Source organism: Mandrillus leucophaeus, unplaced genomic scaffold (genome assembly GCF_000951045.1).
Source record: "Mandrillus leucophaeus isolate KB7577 unplaced genomic scaffold, Mleu.le_1.0 Scaffold5, whole genome shotgun sequence".
Taxonomy (NCBI): domain Eukaryota; kingdom Metazoa; phylum Chordata; class Mammalia; order Primates; family Cercopithecidae; genus Mandrillus; species Mandrillus leucophaeus.
This window is the reverse complement of record NW_012105364.1, coordinates 662,296-682,465: the sequence shown is the minus strand read 5'-3', so window position 1 is coordinate 682,465 and position 20,170 is coordinate 662,296. Positions and strand designations below refer to the sequence as shown.

The 20,170-nt window shown below is 40.4% G+C and overlaps 1 protein-coding gene across 2 annotated transcripts in view; it reads left to right on the top strand.

Moving 5' to 3' along the window:
- Positions 1-20,170, top strand: part of EXOC4 (exocyst complex component 4) — an 870,987-nt gene that overhangs the window by 722,736 nt on the left and 128,081 nt on the right. For both annotated transcript variants that reach the window (XM_011995827.1, XM_011995828.1), the window contains one exon: positions 2,007-2,185. In XM_011995827.1, the coding sequence (XP_011851217.1) occupies positions 2,007-2,185 (179 nt within the window). The remainder of the gene's footprint in view (positions 1-2,006; positions 2,186-20,170) is intronic.

The window sequence follows — 20,170 nt, the reverse complement described above, 5'->3', positions numbered from 1 at the left end:
CCTGGATAAGAATGCTTGGAGTTAAGGAGTGTCACACAATAAGCAAGTGGCAGATTCAATATTCAAACCTGGGTTTATCTCGCTTTGAAGTCTGTGTCCCACCCTTGCCACTCAAGGAAAACACTTTTCAGACAAGCAGCCTGGGCATCACCTGGAAATCAGTTAGAAATGCAGAGTTCGGGGCCCCATCCCAAGACCTTTTCCACACCCCTTAGATCAGACTGGTGCACACCCACATTCCGTGTGCTGGGTTCACTGCCCTTCATTGCCTCAACATCAACTGTGGCGTTTCCTTTAGAAAAGATAACCTTCGGCTAAAATAAGGAGGCTAGTCGTGACTCACTATAAACATTTTAGATAACCATTTGATTCACAGCAGTTGTTTCTTTCAACGTTGGGCATCTGCTGTAGTGCTGGGCGCTAAACGCCTGTGTGTCAATTAAGCATCTTTCTGACTATGTGTCAACCATTTTTATTAATCACTGCATGCTCAAAACTTAATTTGACTTGTTCTAGTTAAATTAAGCCCTTGCTTCTTCTCTCTTAAGGTGTGTTAGATTTTAAAAGCCTTGGGTCTTACAGAAAACTCTCCAGGTGCCTATTTCAACCTCCTCCAGCATCAGGTTTGCCTACCCACCTATGTGTAACTTTCTTGATTTTTTCCCCTAACATTTTCAGTCTTTTTTTTTTTTTTTTTTTTTTTTGAAGACAGAGTCTCATGCTCTGTTGGTCAGGCTGAAGTGCAGTGGCATGATCTCAGCTCACTGCAACCTCTGCCTCCCGGGTTCAAGCAATTCTCCTGCCTCAGCCTCCCGAGTAGCTGGGACTACAGGTGCACGCCGGCACACCTGGCTAATTTTTGCATTTTAGTGGAGATGAGGTTTCACTGTTGTTGCCCAGGCTGGTCTCGAACTCCTGAGCTCTGGTAATCTGCCTGCCCTCGCCTCCCAAAGTGCTAGGATTACAGACATGAGCCACTGTGCCCAGCCCTCAGTCATCTTTTCTAATTTTAGCCCTTTTCATTTTTAAAAGGAAAGAGAGCTGTGGAAATTAGGCAGCCTGAGTCCCAGCTTTGCCACTCATGTGTCATGTAGGCAGAACAGTTAACTGTCGGAGCCTCCAGTTCTTCATCTCCGCAGTGGCTGAGCTCTGTGATATCAGGCCCCTTCCAGCTTCATCCTTTGTAACCCCTATAACCTGATTTTTCAACCCCTCCCTGACCCTGCAAAACGTTTTGAAGACGTCGGGCTCTGCGTACAACCCACTCGATTATATTTTTCCAGGCAGTAAAAGGATCCCAGCATTGATTTTTTTAAATTGGTTTCTCTTTCCAAATGCTAAATGCCTTAATACTTATACTTTATGTGTGTTGGATCCTTTTTAGAACAACTTAGTAAATGAATAAATGAAGCCTGTCATCCATCTCAGTTGTAACCTACTCTTTTAAAGAGGCTGGGTCTTTGCTTTTGAATATTATTCAATATTTTCTAGGTGTCAGATTAACTTGGTTTTATTTTCACTACAATAAACTTTAAACCATGTACATATTTAACACCCTAAGCTGTTTGTCAACCTCTATAGCATGAGAAGAGGCAAGGAAAACACCTACAGGAGAGCAGTATAGACGCCATCCCCAGGAACCATCACCCCAGGCCCATGCTCGTCCCTGTTGAAGGCACAATCATTGGAGTCACTTACTTCTTCTTCTAAGAACTTTTTCCCCTACCAGGTCTCAAACTCCTGGGCTCAAGCGATCCACCTGCCTTGGCCTCCCAAAGTGCTGGGATTACAAGTATGTAATCCCACCACATCCAGCCCAAAAGGCAGATTTAGATGCATTAAGCCGGCATGTGATAGTTGTCTCACAAAGTGAAACCTAGGAAAAAGAGCACGCTGTAAAATAGTGATCATGTCAGTCCTTGTGCTAGGTGTGCCTGAAACAGTGTTGCCCGGTCCTACCTTTTCCATGCTATATATATGAAGTGTGTTTCCAATTTGCTTTTCAGGGCAGCTTTTGGCAAGGAGTCTGAAGTTCTTATTGGAAACCTGGGTGATAAATTAATCCCTCCACAAGACATCCTTCGAGACGTCAGTGACCTCAAAGCCTTGGCCAACATGCATGAAAGCCTGGAGTGGCTGGCAAGTCGAACAAAGTCAGCTTTCTCCAATCTTTCTACATCCCAGAGTAAGTATCTAGTAGGAAGCTGTTGTGGGGACAGTTGAGGAACTAGACTGAATGCGTTCATTGAAAGATGAGAGTATACACTGGTCACCATGTCGGGGCGCATCTCAAGTTGTCAGATCCTGGTTAGAATTCTGCTTGTGTTGCACCTCTCGTACTTTGTGATTCTGGGAAAGGAACTAATCTTGGTTTCCCTGTGTGGAATGTGGGAAGCCAGGAAAGGCCCATGTTAACATAGCTTGATATTAACATAGCCTTAGAAACATCAGTTCATCTAGGATTGAGCCACTATGTCTCAAGAACAGAAAGCAATACCATTTTTCCTCCTTACAGCAACTTCTCAAGGGCAGAAACTGTCTCAGAGCTCAGGGCTGTATGCACGGCTGACATTCTCGTTTTACTTGGCTTAAAGCTAATTTTTTTATTGGAGTCATAGAAGTGATTAAGGTGCTAGAAAATAGAGTCAATGAAGACAACAAGTATTCTGGGAAAAAAGATGGCTAAGAGATAGCAATTACAGATTTCAAGGAAATTAAGGAACAGAACATGAAATTAGGGGGAACCTCTTTTTCTGTCAAGGACCAATGACTTAGAGAAAAATGATTTGAAAAAAAATGATTTGAAAAAAAATGATTTGAAAACTTTAGGGCACATAAACTTTAATAGCTATACAATTGTACTTAAAGCATTACTTCAGGAGTATGTATAACACAATTAAAATAGAGACAAAGAAAACATGATATAAAAAGGCATAAAGGAAAAGGCAGATTTATTATTTATTTATTGAGACAGTCTCACTCTGTCGCCCAGGCTGGAGTACAGTGGCACAATCTCAGCTCACAGCAACATCTGCCTTCTGGGTTCAAGCGATTCTCATGCTTCAGCTTCCTGAGTAGCTGGGATTACAAGTGTGCACCACCACACCTGGCTTTGTGTTTTTAGTAGAGATGGGGTTTCGCCATGTCGGCCAGGCTGGTCTCAAACTCCTGGACTCAAGCGATCCACCTGCCTTGGCCTCCCAAAGTGCTGGGATTACAAGTATGTAATCCCACCACATCCAGCCCAAAAGGCAGATTTAGATGCATGAATGGAGAGATAGAAACAGGATAGAAAAAGCAAAAAAACAACAGGAAGGAGAAGGAAGCAAAATCACCTCTGAATTTAATATTAGGGCTATTAGACAATGATTAGAAAGAAAACATTATTTGCACTGTGCACAGCAGAGAGTTTTTTTTTTAATCACCGTCATTTGAGAAGGTATTATTACTTGATTAGCCTTGTTTCCAGCCTAGAGATAGAAAGGTGTGGATTAAATTCACAGGGTGAATTATTCCCTTATCCTCTCAGAGTCTAAGGAGCCCCTTAAGCGCTCACTGCTTGTATGGCCTCATGCTGATTCTCTGCCTATCCCAAGGGCCAATGTGGGGTGGGAAGAAGGCACTGAATCTGTGGGCTTTGGAGGGAGATCATAGAATCTGCACTAGAAATCTTCTTAAAATATTACTGTATATTTATACTTTTATTCTTATGTCTTTTATTGAAAATACTACTTATTTTTGAGTCAGTCTTGCTGTATTACCCAGGCTAGTCTTGAACTTCTGGCCTTAGGTGATCCTCCCATCTCAGCCTCCCAAGTAGCTGGGACTACAAGCATGCATCACCATGCCCAACTCTAAAAGACTGCTTTTTATCTGATGACAAAATTATACAAGTTTATTCTCAGAAATCTATAAGAATAGAAAATGTGTCTAGCAAATAAGGATAGTTTGGGCACACTATTACTTTTGACCAGATTCTACATACGGATGTATCCTTAAAGGCCCCTTTAAGTTTATAATCCCATAGTATTAGGCAGTTCTATTACAAGCAGTAGTTTAAATTATCCATTTTATCTGCCAAACCCACTCTGCTCCCTTCTCCCCTCTAGAAAAAGTCAGAAAGAACTAATTTTTCTTTGCTAGTTGCAAAATGAACAGCTCTAAAAAAGGGGGGCCACTTGCCTCTTTTCCTGGTTTTCTTTGACTTGGAAATACAGAGCTGCTTAGGTAGTTTATTTAGTAGTGTTTGGAAGGAGTGCTGTCATTTAGTATGTCATTAGCATCTAATATTTAATGCTACAATCTCTTGTTTCTAATGACACAGCATTCTAGATTTCTATTCTGCCCATTCTAAAAGGGCTTCACAAAGCAAAATAGTATATAACCTCTGTAGCAAGCCACTGAGTGATTCACACAGGCTAACCTGGCATCAACTGTTTTCAAAAGGAGAAAGATGCATTCTGAGTTATGCTTAGCTTTGTAATTGCACAATTTAGCTGTTGTGTTCATGTCACTGAAAGTACCCCGTAAAGTTGATGTCTAATTCGTGCCTATAATCATCTCTGTTATTCTGACAAAGATCTCATCTACCACGCTTGTTAATCCTTTGCCTCATGTTCTCAGTTCCATTTTATAACATAAGTTGTACCCTCTCAGTTCCTTCCAAGGTGATTATTCCACCCAGTGAGTGATTTAAGTAACTGTCAGCATTTTGAGGATCAGTGCAAAACCCAAGTGAACTATAATCACTACTTATAGTGTATATGCTAAAACAAAGCATCAAGCAAGCCTGGTTTATCCTGCTAACAGCAAGCCTGGCTCACCCCCACTTACGTGCTCTTTGAATTCCCAGGAGAGATGCCCATTGATGTTTATAATTTGAACAAAACAGGGGATTCTCTGATAATGGCTTACTTTGATTGCCCTATGTCAGTGTGACTCTAGAAAGGGAACAAGGGGACAGCTTTTTATTTTTTATTTTTTTGAAAAGTGAACCAAATGATTACTGCAACAAAAGTGTTTCCAAGTCTGGAGACTAGAGAACTTGAGGAAAATGCTCAGCAGAATGGGAAGAAATCAAGATAAGAAGATGTTCGGTTTATTTCTTGTTCTACATTCTGTTAACTATTTGGTATGGTAAAGGCCATGTTTTATTAAGCTTAAGAAGCTATTACTGTGATAGGGTGGAAAAAGTTTGCAGAAAATTATTTTCTTTCTTTTTTTCGAGACGGATTCATGCAGTGGTGCGATCTCCGCTCACTGCAAGCTCTGCCTCCCGGGTTCAAGCGATTCTCCTGCCTCAGCCTCCCGAGTAGCTGGGATTACAGGCGTGTGCCACCACACCCAGCTAATTTTTTGTATTTTTAATAGAGGCGGGGTTTCACTATGTTAGCCAGGCTGGTCTCGAACTCCTGACCTCGTGATGCGCCAACCTCAGCCTCCCAAAGTGCTGGGATTACAGGCATGAGCCACCGCGCCCGGCCAAAAATTATTTTCATAGTAGAATATCTCTTCAGATAGGACAGTAGGATTCTCATCCATCTGAACATTTCATGTCAGGTATTACATTTAGAAGAAAGTAGAGAAAAAAATTCCACATTTTAATGGCGGAGCATGGCTGGCTATACATTGTTCAGCAGGTTAAAACTGATTATTTTTTTTCTAAGGTAATTTTTTCATTTCTTTTCGTATTTGCCTAAATGTTTCTCTAACTCCTTTAGACATAAAAGGGTCTCCTGGTTGTATCTAACTCCTGACCACACCAAAGGTACAACTCTTGTATTTGCCCTATCACACAGTCCACAGTTCCCTGTTCCATCTTCTCTGGTATTCTCCCCTCAGTCTTTCCGACACTGGTTCTACTTAAGATTCTTTCAGTTGAAAGTCACAGACTTAATTGAAGGAAAAAGAATGCATTGACTCATACAACTGATAAATCAAAGGACTTTAAGAGTGGCTGGATCCAGAGGTTCTCCAAATATTGTCAGGTCCCAGGCATGCTTATACACCTGCTCTCTGTCTCTCTCTCTTTTTCCCCCACAACCCACCCCAGTCTCAGCCTCCCATCCCTACCCCTAGAAGACCCTTACATTCAGGACCTGCTTTAACAGATGTGCTTTCAGTGCAAGGAAGGTGAGCAGGAGCATATTTAGCCTTCAGCATTCAGGATGTAAGTTTCTACGTATTTTCCTGCATCAATCACAATTTCAACCTTGTAATAAAGGCACAAATAATGCTGGCTTTTTGTAATGCCTGCTGTTTGTAAGATCCCTAAATAAAGACTCCGAAATTGTTATCATTAAGAAAATTCTCGGAACAAAATATGACCTACATAAAAATTGTTAGACTATTTTTCAGTTTAACATTAGTGATTTTCTTTTGCATCTTATCCTTTTGTTTTAAAGATAGATTGTTTTTAAAAATAGACTACACAGAATTTGAAGGAGGCTCAAGGGCTTATTTTGTCTCCATGGCTTCCTTAGGGAGGCCCTTCTCTCTATCTTGAATTCTGTAAAAATCTCTGGGATTAGAGATTCTACAACCTCCTTGATTATATATTCTGCTCCTTACCAGCTAGGAAGTCATTTTTTTTTTAAGTGAAACCCCTGTGCTTCAGTCTAAACCTCATTCTTCTTTTACACTCTCTTCAGAAATTAAATAATGACTATTAACGACTATTTTCTCTATAAAATATTGTAATGCTTCCAAAAACATTTCCGTGGCCTTGTACTTCCCTATCACTGGATTTTAAAGATTTTTGGGCCTGTGACAATTCCAGTCTGTGAGTCAAGGACACCCAAATCTAGTAGGATTAGGAACCCCGATCAGGCGCAAGTTCAGTCTCTTGGACGATGATTTGGCTGTTGGCTTTTGTGAATGTGGGGCTTAGGGTAGGATCTTTGACACCAGGCTTACCCACTCCAGCTCTCTGAGTTCCCGTTGCCGAAGTTCTTGCTAAGCCCACATACATGAATAATAAGAGTAAGAAAAAACATGCCCTGGTCGTTTTCAGTCTGAGCAACCACAAAGTTAAACATTCTTCTAATTTTTCGGGCAAATAAATCTCATAATTTTGGTTGCCAGAATTGGTTTGTGAATTGCAGTATTAGTTATACAATTATTTATATACTTCTTTCTTAAAGGTAAATTATTGTTAGGCATCTTACAAATCATCTGGTCTAACTCAGTCATTTTGCACATGAGGAAATTAAGGTCTCAGAGTGGTTATATCACCTGTCTGTGCCAAACTGAGATGGAGCAGGTCTTCAGATTCCCAGTTTAATTTTCTTTCTACTACATCAGTTAGAGCCACTAATGGGACCTTTCATGCCATATTCCTATTAAACCACTCCAGCAGTGTGGACATATTTTATTTTAATGGAAGCACTTTAATGCTTACAAGTAACTTGTGATCATTTCTGATCATTTTCTTGTGCCTAAACAGAATTTCTGCACCTAAATACGTGGAATTATTGTACAAACCCCTCTTAAATTTCATCTTAGTTGCAATAAAACATTTCTCTAATTTGTCACTCTCTATTTTTGTTTTGCACGTGTTTTCTAAGTTAGAAACTCCATCTGTCTTGTTATCATGCCATGTAATATATTCTAGATATTGCTTTGTCCTACACAGTAGCCACTAGCCTTGTGTGGCTATTTAAATTTAAATTACTTAAAATTGAAAATGTAGTTCCTCTGTCATACTAGCCATGTCTCAAATGCTCAGTGGCTGTTATATTGGACAGTGTAGGTATAGAACATTTTCATCATCACAGAAAGTTCTGTTGGCCAATGCTGTAGATCATCACTGAGGTCATTGATAAAGGTTAAAAATAATTCCAGTCCATATACTTAGGCTTTGAAAGATACTTGAAATGCCTACCTAGTTCTATCAAAACATGGTGAACTACTTTAATTGTCCAGCCTCAGATCACATGTACTCTCCTGATGAAGGTTGATGTTTTTGGCTCTGCATTATCAAAATTTCTCCTGTTGATGTTAACTAATGCTAAAAGGGAAAAGGTTTTGTGATCAAATAGATTGGGACAATATTAAAGTACATTAAATATAATTCAATACCAGAAAACCTCTAAAATGTTTACTATATTAAGCAGATAATTACAGCAGTGGAATGTTTCTTAAACTTACTTTTCAGTGGAATTCTTTTCTCCCAGCGTATCTCACAGGGCTTTTTGTCCATGAAACAACTTCCAGGTGACACTGCCCGATGCCATATTTATATAATTTGTTTAGAATATTTTATTTCTCCCAGCACCATCAGGCTCAGGGCAGATGTTCCACTTTGCGGGAACTTAATTTCGTATTATTGGCAAATTTGCATACTATCAGATGACTTATTTTGCAGTTTGGTTATTTGATTATTTGATTCATTTAGTGATTTTTAGAAATGTTCAAGTCAACCAATATAAAATAACCATGGTTTGCCTTTCCGCCTGTTTCAGGCTTGGCTACTGCTATACTGACCCTTTTCCAGTCATTGTGCTTTTCTCACAATTCTCAAAGATTCTAGCTACAGTTTTATAACACACCCCAATTTATGGAATAATGTCAATATATCCATTGTGGGGCTCCTGGGATTGATTTATGGTAAAAATTTTGTTGTATAATATTTTTAGATTAAGTTGCAAAGATATTACAGATAATCTCCTTATCTCTCTCATCCAGTTTCCCCCATTGTTAATATATGAGTATGATACATATGTTGCAACTAATGAATCAATATTGATACTTTATTATTAATGAAAGTCTATAGTTAGTTCAGATTTTCTTAGTTTTTCCCTGATCTTCTTTTTCTGTTCTAGGATCTCATCCAGGATGTATCACATATACACCGTAGTTTCCCATATCGCAGTTACCACATATATCACATAATGATGTCTCCTTAGGCTCATTTACACTGTGACAGTTTCCTAGACTTTCCTTGTTTTTTATGACCTCGAGAGTTTATAGGAATTCTGGTTGGGTATTTGTAGAATCTTCTTCAATTTGGCTATATCTGGTGTCTTTTCCTGATTAGACTGGGCTTGTGGGTTTTCAAAAGGAAAACTGCAGAGACGAGGTACCATTCTCATGAAATCACATCAAGGGTGCATATCATCAATGTAACTTATTACTGATGATGTCTGGGATTGGTTTTGTGCCTCTAATTTGTGTAGTCCTCTCTTCACACTTCCTTCCGAATTTTGGATTGATTCTCCACTTTCCTATACAAATTGCTTATCTTTCTAGCGGCGATTTTTTTCACGTGATAGAAGCATCTTATTATAAGCCCAATGTTTGGATGAGTTGAATACTTGCTAAGAAAAATGGTTGTCTACCTTAAACAATTATGCAGTTGATATGAATTATAATCTTGTGGGTCTGAAAGACTCTGTGGGAGGAACTGTTTGTTAATACCCTGAGCCACTTGACTAAGGCCTGTAGCTACTTTTTAGTTGCTACATGTGCTAAATATCCCTTAGTAAATATAAACAGCCATATTAATTTCCAACAAAACCATGCTGACATTGAAAGAGTTTAACTAAATTTCTGCACTAAAAATAAAGTCTTATTTTAATCCATTGTAATTAAACTGTAATGTGCAGTGTTGACTCAAAACCCATTCACAAGTGGAACTCGCCTCCTGAGAAGTCCTTTTAGAGTAGGATACCTCATACCGAGCTGCACATCAGTTACAATCAGTTAGAGAGCTTTAAAAATACTGATGCAGAGATTTTGATGTAATTGTTCCTAGGTATGACATGGGCAACAACAGGCTACACCCCAGACCAATCAAATCAGAGGCAGAGAACCCATGTTGTAAAGGAGTAGTTTTCAGCCTCATCTCGTTAGAAATGCCTGTGCTTTTTAACATATCCCCAGGCAATTTTAACAAACACCCAAGGTTGAGAACCACCAATTTAGAGCCCCAAAAAATTGATTCTCCAGTTTCTGTCACTCTCTATATTTGGGAAATGCTTTGTAATTATTTTGCCAGTTCTTCTATCCTCTGAAGCTTGAGATTAACGTGATTTCCCATTTTACAGACAAGAACAGTAGGCATGGAGATACTGTACTTTGTGTCCATGCCAGAGTCGGGACCACAGCCTTGCTTAGCAGTTGTTAGCTAAACTGTCACCAAAATCTGATTAAAAACAAAAATGTTCCTCTTATACTTTTCAAGCCAGCTACATGAGAAGGGCATAAGGAATCTGTGTCTCTCAACACAAAAGGCTGCAATTGCCAAACCAATGGAATGAATGTAGATATGTCATTGAAATTATATCATTGAAAATAAATGGAAAAGGCCTAGGTGTCAGTCCACCCCCATCCCCCAAGTGCACAGTTGTACAATATTCCAGCATGTTTTTATGCATTCCCTATGGTGATTTAATATTTTCTATGAGATGGAATGTGAATTTTCTCATGCTAGAGCTCACTATCATGGACTCTTTGTGCCTTAATAGTAAATGAAAAATAAAATGCAAATCCCCCAGCTGTTTGTTTTTCTGCCTTGGCACAAATGAGAATAAGAATTTCCCTACGCAAGATCTCATGGGAATCTGTCATGTTTCAGGTTTGCGTTTGTCAAACCATTAAGCCAGAGTTTTCCTTGTCATAATTTCATCTGATTCTTTTTAATTAGAACTCTATGCATGGTAATTCCTCTCCCGCCTCAGTATTTACAAGTTTCAAATATTTGTTGACTGTTATCAGACAGCTCCTCCTCAGCCCACCGTACATGTTTAGTTTCTCTAATCACCTTTCTGTGGTTAGACTTTCCACGCCCTTCATCGTTTTTCAGTCTTAGTAATTGTCATTTTCCTAAGCTGACTCTCATATCGTGGCTTCATTTCTGTTGTTGTTCTTTTATTGATGATACCTTCCAAATTCATTGCCATTGGTTGATTTCATGATGATGCTATTGACTAAGAAAATTAATTTACCACTGGTATTGTATTTTGTTCATGAGCTTCCCACCCCCTGCCTGACTCTAAATATATTTTGACCTTATCTAATTAACATTACTTGTACTTCTGTATGAGCCTTTCTCCCTTTTAAAAATAATGTCCAAATATATTTCCATGTTGTGCTCAATGTCTCAACTAATCTTTTGTAGGAACAAAAGCACTAACTGATAATTGTATGATGATCCAGTTTTGTTCATTTTCAGTCTTAATTGTACTCTGTTTATATTTACAAACTCATTGAAACTTATCATAATGAAGAAAGAAGTGTGTGGAAAGCCCCTGTGCTTAGCGTGTTCACCTGATTCTTCTTAGCCCTCTTCTGAAACCCACATTGTTACTAGGAATGGAGATGCTGCTTATTCTTTTATTTTCTAAGGAATACCATCTAGACCTCTCTGTCTCCTTCTGTTTATCATGCAAGCTTCAGACTGACCCCAGTGGGGTTCCCCGTGTTTCTTGGTTTTGAACACATTTTAAATGGCTGATACACAAGGGTTACCCGCTTTGTGAAACATCTCTACTGTCTTGTTTTCTCTCTCCTGTGATTGAGTGTCTTGAATGTCTTCCCTCTGCTCCCCAATCATGGTGACTTTTGACTCTCCTCACAATTCATGAAATTCTCCTTTTAATTCATAGAATCTTTGTCATTCTTCTCCCTTAGTCTAGGAGACACAGAGCACATATTTGACTTTGAAGTCTGACACACTTAAGGACAAATCAGGCAAGTTAGTATATAACCGGAGAAACTAGCCTGTCTGACCTAAATCGGTCTTCTCACCTGTTAAATCGAAATAATGATGCATTCTCATTGGATTGCTCCAACTATTAAATGATCTGATGAACTTGAAGTTCTCAGCAGTATCTGATACACAGTGGGGCTCACTATGGGGTTTCTGGGATTCCTACCGTAAATCTTATCCCTGGAGCTCTCATTCGCTGTTCTGGGTCTTCCCCTTCCTCCTGCCCCTTCAGGCTTCTTTTTTCTCTCAAGTTGTATGGTTGCTTTCAAAACTGTTACTATGTATGCTCCTAAATCATTTCTAGTAAATCATGGCTGTCACTCACCAGAGCTCCCAAAGTGTTTCTGAGGTCATGGAAGTGTGTCTGAGAATGGGCCTGCATCTGAGGGCCTACCAAGTGCTCATCTGAGAAGCCAGGGTTGAATTTGAAAAAGGCACCTTTTGTTCTTCAAAACTGTGAAAACAAGGCTCAGCTATATTGAAAAACATGCCAAATCCAACCACAATTCCCTTCTGTCAATCAGCTGGTCGTTAGTAGAGTTCACTGTCCTGTGCGGATTAGAAAGCAGTACCCCACCTCCCTCCGTAAGGAGGTGATTATCAACTGTGGAGCTACAGAAGGCTCGTGCTGTGGGCGTTTCAATGTAATTATGGAGTTCTAAGTACTTGCCCATAAAAAATTATGTGGCTGTTTCTTTGGAAATGCCAACATTTGTATCCATAAGGGAAATATTTTATTAAAATATGATAATATCATGGATGCTTCAGTTTGGTGGCTGGGAGCTGCCAGCTGAATGATTGTATCTTCAAGCAAAACTATAAAATGGAAACAACCAGAAGATACATAAATGACAAAAATCTCTGGGAAAGAGGAGAGACAGAAGGAGTTAGAAAGCAAGAGAAGGCTCTAAAATGGCATGCTGAAATTGCAGAGCCAGACAGAGAAGATGGTGGAAATGCAGAGTCACCAGAGCCTGAGCCGACACCCCGCACAGCAGAGAGGAGGAGCGGCTGCTGCAGCACAGTGACTTGAACAAGACATCTGAGGGGACTGATTTGGTTGCCAAGCAGAACCATGCGTTCCAATGAGGAGCAGTGGAAGATTGTACCTGAAGGCACTGATTGTGCTATTCAATCTGGCCTCTTATCTAGAAAAACCCTTAGACACTTCGGTGCTTTAAAACCTGAGATAAGCCCAGGAACCAGTGTGAAATCATGACTTAATGAACTCCTCACCAGAGAATGTGTCTTTCCATTCTTCACCCTTGAAACTAAGTTTAGGTCTCCTGCAAAATGCAGTGGGTGAGGGGAGACAAATCCTGACAGGGAAATCAGAAAGAAGATGGAGGGCTGGCCGAAGTGACATGGAAGAATTCTCCATTACTTCGTGGGATTGAATTTAGAAAAATGTTCTAAATGTGAACTGGATGTGCTTTTTTTTCAAACAGCTGCCTTATTAATCAATAGTGCATAAAGACTTTTTCCAGACAGCCCAGGAAAATGTAGCAAAGGGGCAGGATGTGCGAATCGTATGCGTGCAATGGCCCCAAAGGATACTACGGTAATGATAATGGATTCAACTTTCAGATTACGTTTCAGACTTTCAGGGACCTTTATAACCACTCATTCTTAATCTCTTATCCCTCCGTCAAGCTGTAGTTGACAAACCAGCCTTTATATTCTCAGTTTTACAAGGCATGATCATGAAATGCAAAAGTTTGGCAGTTGCCCAAGGTCAAAATCAGTCAGTGACAAAAATCTAGACCACATCTGTCTGTTCTCAGAGTGCAGACCAGAGTGTCTGGAAAAAAAATATAATCACCTATGATGAGTTATGAGTGACAGAGCTACAAGCACACCAAACCAGTGTGCCTTTGTTTCCCCACGGAGGCAATGCTGTTGTTCAGCCATCTCCCAAAGCTACAGCAGCAAGACGAGTGCAATGCTGTGTGCCTAGTATAAATGGTATTGAATAAAACGTTTAGTATAAATGGGTATTGAATAATACACTTTAAAAGAAGGAGTGGGGAAAAGTGAGCTTGACATTATTTTAGTCTCTTTCAGAAGCTGAGATGTAAAAGCTGTACCTCCTGCCCCCAAAGGACCTATTTTGGAACCAAATTTGGTAGTCATGCATTCAGGGAGAGGTTGTCTTATTATCTTAAATTCAATACTGTGATTTATATTAAATATTGTAAATTATACAATAAAAGAGTTCCTTCTTCATATGGGTACAGAGGTAGATCACGTATAGGTCTCTAAGGCACAGTGTTCCTTATTAATAGCAGTTGATTCTGTGTACTAACATCTTTGAGCTCTGGTTGTTGAATCCTAGGTGGATTTGACTAGAGTTCTTAACCAACATCTTAATCCAATTTTTATGAAAGGAAGAGTAATGAGGACTTTTCTGTAAGACTGATGAAAAACCTAAGTAAGTGTCTTTATAGAAGCCAAGAATATCTGATCAGATTCTTCAGGGAAGCAAAAATCCTGTAAATGTCAGAAAGATGTTACATGCTGGAAAACCCCTTTGGTCAAATTCATCTAAAGAAGGTACTATTTGTAGGTGACTTTTCAGCAAGTCTGTCAAAAGCTTCTTGCTACAGATAAAAATTCAATAACCTTTCACTGTGGATGTGCCACAATTATCACTAATTTAAAAACAGTCCCTCTAATAGAGTATTTTATCATACCGGACAGTCTCTGCATTGTTCATTATTTAGTGTTTGCTAAGCTGATGGCACTTCCACCACACTTTTCTTATCTCTACTTCTTCAGAATTGGATTTTATATTTCCAAACCAGCCAGATATGACAAGTCATTTTCGTGTCTCTTGTCTTTTAAGAAACGCAAACCTGATTTCTTTTTTTTTTTTTTTTTTTAACAATCACCACTTAAAAGATTAAATTTATTGGAAATGTCTGTATTAACTAGCATTGGGATGTGCAGTAAGGCCTGTTGCATTTTAATTGCGACTGGGGTCTTCCTTTCTTTTTTATTCTTTTTATTTTCTAATACATGTGTATTCTCTATCTCTTTGGATTCCCCTATTCTGCTAAAACACACAGTGTATGGCAAAGATGAGGTATTATGAAGCCTGATGTAGTTAGAAGACAAGGCGAGGAGAGTATTATCAGAATTATTATATTATAGAACCTCCAAAAGGTGGTGATAAACGATATAAGTAGATCTTTCAGTAAATATAGACTGTCTTTATATGAGAAACTTCCTGAAAGGAAAATGATAAAGTCATTAGCCTGACACCCGAGGGATACATGCCACTTCAAACAACATCTTTCTATGTATAGCTCATTATTGAAATTTTTAACTCTTTTAAGCCTGAAAAAATTCTACTCCCTGTGGTTCTGAAAGGATTTGAAAAGATCTGTATACTTTACCCAAGCTTTGTACCCCAATAAGACAGCTACACATCTTCTGTCACTGGGAACCCTCTCCTTAGGCCTCAGGGCCTGCTTCTCTGTCCAAGAGAGTCTCTCCCAATTTTCAGGGACGTATAGAACTTCATTCAAGAAGTTTGATGATAAGATTTTGACCTTTTATGGGTACAGTCTTTCAATAGTGATATCAGAATGCTGAAAAAGATTGTGTTAGAAAATCTCACCAAAATATTCATTTTAAGATTTATGGATTGGCCGGGCGCGGTGGCTCAAGCCTGTAATCCCAGCACTTTGGGAGGCCGAGACGGGCGGATCACAAGGTCAGGAGATTGAGACCATCCTGGCTAACCCGGTGAAACCCCGTCTCTACTAAAAAATACAAAAAACTAGCCGGGCGAGGTGGCGGGCGCCTGTAGTCCCAGCTACTCGGGAGGCTGAGGCAGGAGAATGGCGTGAACCCGGGAGGCGGAGCTTGCAGTGAGCTGAGATCCGGCCACTGCACTCCAGCCTGGGCGGCAGAGCTAGACTCTGTCTCAAAAAAAAAAAAAAAAAAAAAAGATTTATGGATTATTGTTGTAAGCATCAAACAGAAATAGCATTGTAGTCTGTCTTCATACATTAATAATAAGGGCTGCCCTTTAGGATTGGCTTTACGATGAAAAATGTTTGCTCAAACTTTACCCAGAGACAGGAGATGCCGGTCACGTCTGCTTCTAAAAGAGGGACTGTGACTAAAAATCCACCATCGTATTACTTGTTTAATGGTACCACAAGTCCAATTAACGCATTTGTTCAAGCCAACAGCCTTTTAGCTTTTCACAGAAATCTTGGAAGTGTGCTAGAGAAACACCCCCACAGAAGAGTTTTGCATATGCTGCTGTATCTGCCTCTCTCCAGGAAGCAGAGCATGGGTCACTGACAGACAGATGGCTGCCACAAGCACCACCAGCGGCCGGAAACTCCTCCCACCAGCTCCCATTCCCTCAAAACAAATGGGAAGGGGTGCTTTTCTTGAATGCTGTGCCTGGACTTTCTCTCCCTTGACCCAGCCCTACCCATGGAATACCGAGGCCACCTCAACATCTGTTACACTCCTGCCTTAATTCTAGTCCTCAGCACCAGCGTAACTCAATAGAGGAGTATGGGCTTGTCCTTGGACAAGGTACTTGACATTGCTAATGGTGTCATTTGTATTATAAATCCCTCATAGGTTGTTTGGAGGATCAGCTCAACTAATGTATACACAACACCTGGTACAATGCCTACAAACAGTGATCACATGATAAATAGTAGTTTCTTCTGCTTCCTCTTTCTTAAACTCTTTTCCTCATTCTTATTCTTCCCGAGAATATTTTATTTCTGTCTTTCTCATTTAGCTACCAATATTTGCCAAAAGTGGTACTCATCGTGAAATGCCCAAGTCCGCCCTCTGTTTATTTCCCCCTGCTCCTGTCCTTCCTATTGATAACTGGGTTATTCTGCCCATTCTGCTTGATAGTTTAATTTCATCTCAAAAGATCTTTGCTGTATTGCAGTTGAAATTAGATTTTGAGCTCTTAACAGCCTTCCAAAATCCACGTGGCGTTGGAACATAGGCATAGGGTAAGGTCGTATTTATTCAGGGCCACAATGAGTGAAACTTAAGGTTAAACCTCGAGCTCTCATTAAATTACTTCCACTGTGAACTTGTATGTCAGCATATCAAGAAATAGGCAATGAAGAAGCTGCTGAATTGGCCGGGCGCAGTGGCTCACGCCTGAATCCTACCACTTTGGGAGGCCGAGGAGGGTGGATCACCTGAGGCCAGGAGTTACTAGCCTGGCCAACATGATGAAGCCCCATCTCTACTAAAAATACAAAAATTAGCCAAGCGTGGTGGCAGGCACCTGTAATCTCAGCTACTCAGGAGGCTGAGGCAGGAGAATTGCTGGAACCCAGGAGGCAGAGGTTGCAGTGAGCCAAGATCGTAACTTTGCACTCCAGCGCAAGCCAACAACAGCAAGACTCTGTCTCAGAAAAATAAAAAAGAAAGAAAGAAAGAAACTGCTGAATTGTGACTTCAGTAAAAACTATTACAAAAATGGCAGACCAGCTAATTTCAGAGCCCACAGTAGCTCTGGGACTCAGGCCTTTTAACATCAACGGAATGATTCTGTCTGTGTTGAAGTGGGCTTTGGAATAGCTCTAGTTAAGATCTATCCAAGCTTCAGCTGGGCCTCTTCCACAGGGGTGACAATAATCTGGTTAGCTGCTTACGCCTCTCTGCTGCCTAATAACACACTTACAGGAGTTCTGGGAGTCTCAGTTCTGCTAGGATCTTAGGAGTGTTAGCTAGGAATGGAAATTTGTGTTCTTTTTTATTATCATTTCAGCCATTTTTCAGTTTGGTGGCATTCAGTACATTCACATTATTGAGTAACCATCACCATCATCCATCTGCAGAACTTTTCTCATCTTCCCAAACTAAAACTCCATATTCGTGAAACAATAATCCCTCATTTCTCCTTCCCTCCAGCCCTTAGCAACCTGCATTCTACTTCCCATCTCTATGAATATGACTACCCTAGTGGCCCATATAAGTGGAATCATATAATATTTGTCCTTTTGTGACTGACTTGTTTTGTTTAGCATGATGTCTTTAAGGTCCATCCATGTTGAAACACGTGTTAGCATTCCCTTCTTTTTTGAAAGCTGCAGATACTCTGTTGAATGACTGTACCACACTTTATTTCTCCATTCATCCATCAATGGATGCTTAGGGTGCTTCCACCTTTTGCCTATTGTGAGTAATGCTGCTGTAACATGGGAGGACAAATATCTGTTCGAGTCCTGGTTTTCAGATCGTTTGGGTATATACCCAGAAGTGAAATTGTGGAAATGAGTCATTTGAGATTAGATGTACTTCACATGTTTTTCTACTTCTTCTCAACTCTCTGATTGTTTATATATGTGACGTCTTCTGAAGGAAAGTTCAGTATGTTTCTCAGATATGATAATAATATATAGGTCAGGCATGGTGGCTCACGCCTGTAATACCAGCACTTTGGGAAGCCAAGGTGGGTGGATCACTTGAGGTCAAGAGTTTGCCGCCTTCAAATCAATCATTACTTCTTACCACCTCTTGAAATAGAAAATAAAAAATTTGGCCAGGCGGTGGCCAGGCACAGTGGCTCATGCCTGTAATCTCAGCACTTTGGGAGACTGAGGTGGGAAGATCTCTTGAGCCCAGGAGTTTGAGACCAGACTAGGCAACACAGGGAGACCTCATCTCTACAAAAAAAAAATAATAATAATTAGCCAGGTGTGGCCCCATTTCTACAAAGAAAACATTTTTTTTTTAGTTAGCTGGGCATGGTCATGTACATATGTGGTCCCAGCTGCTAGGGAGGCTAAGGTGGGAGGACCACTTGAGCCTGGGATGTCAAGGCTGCAGTGAGGTGTGATTGCACCACTGCCCTCCAGTCTGGCAACAGAGAAAGACCCTGTCTCAAAAAGGAAAAGAAAAGAAAAAAATGTAAAAGCCCTAGAGAGTATCCTCCTTTCACTCCTAGAGAATTTAACATTGACAATGGAAATTTAAGCTTACTGGCTTGTTCTCTAGATCAGCTGTTTACAATGTTGGCTATATGCCCCCCAAGAATTGTGTAAAACAATACATTGAAGCATGGGAAGGAAACATGAGACTATTTGTGTATACTTTTTAAAAGTAAAACAGTCAGAAACGATGCAAGTTTTACTAATATTTAACATAAGAGATGACATGATAGCCCTCATTTGAGCCATATGTGAAGTACTATACGGAAGGAGTCCTGCAGGAACCCCAAGGATTCCTCAGTAGAGAGAGGCTCACTTTGGCATCTTCGGCCATTTTTTAAAATTTTCATCATTTTGTAATATGTTCCAGGTGAAGTAAATTTATGGATTACGTTTTCTAGGTTTTACTAAACTCACCTTCCCCAAATAGATAAGTGACTTCAAAGGGAAACTTTGGATGGACACTATAAGCAAAACTGAACGATGAGAAAATGGCAGAGCTGGCATTGTCATTGTTCCTGGCGGGGATCTTCATCAGTCACATTATGATTATCTAAGCAGTAATAATCTAATCAGATGACTGGAAACTGGCAAAAGAACTTGTCAAGGATATTATTTGGAATACGGATTTACATCTACAATTATTAACATGAACCTTGCTCTAAGTGTATGTGTGCCTTGAAATACTAGCTATTACATGTTGAAGCTGTAATCATTAGGAAGACATTTAAGAATATCTTGTTTCATCTTTAGCTTACTTCTTATTGATTTCTTTTCTGGTTATATTTTTAAACTTATACAATGTATTAGTACCAGTATATATACATAACTAAATATACATTTACTATTAATCTGGACAGAAATATTTTTCGCTGTTGGAATATATAATCAAAGAGGTTTGGAGATCATTGTGTTATGGGATCCTTGGGGTGTCCCTTCATCAGGCGGAAGCCTCTGTGGCCACTAGTGCCTTTGAGTTTTGCTCAGGACCACTGGGCTCACTTGACCTGGCAGGCTGTGCTCAGCTTGGCTTGCACTACCGGCCTGGATCCCACGCCTGCCAAGGGCAAGCAGAGCAGCAAGCGGGGTGTGAGCAAGTGAGCGTGAGCTGCAGCCACTGCTCACAGCCAGATACACTGACTACAGTGGGATGGGCAACTCCAGGTCCCAGCATGGGCGCCAACTGCCTGCGAGGCTGCAGCTGGACCAGGCATATCACAGGCAGCTTCCACAGCTAGCACCAGGGAGCACGGTGGCACACGGAAGCTTGGAGATGCCAGGAACTGCAGAGCCCCAAAGAGGGTGTCAGAACCCTGGCTTGGGGAGCTCCTACATCTGGGCTCCCCAAGGGGCTGCAGCTCTTCTCTCCTTCTTGTTGCTTGCAACTTGGTGAGCAAGGGGAGTGTCTCAGCCCTATTTATGTTATGCCTCTTTTTTTTTTTTTGAGATGGAGTCTCGCTCTGTCGCCCAGGCTGGAGTGCAGTGGCGCAATCTTGGCTCACTGCAAGCTCCGCCTCCTGGGTTCACA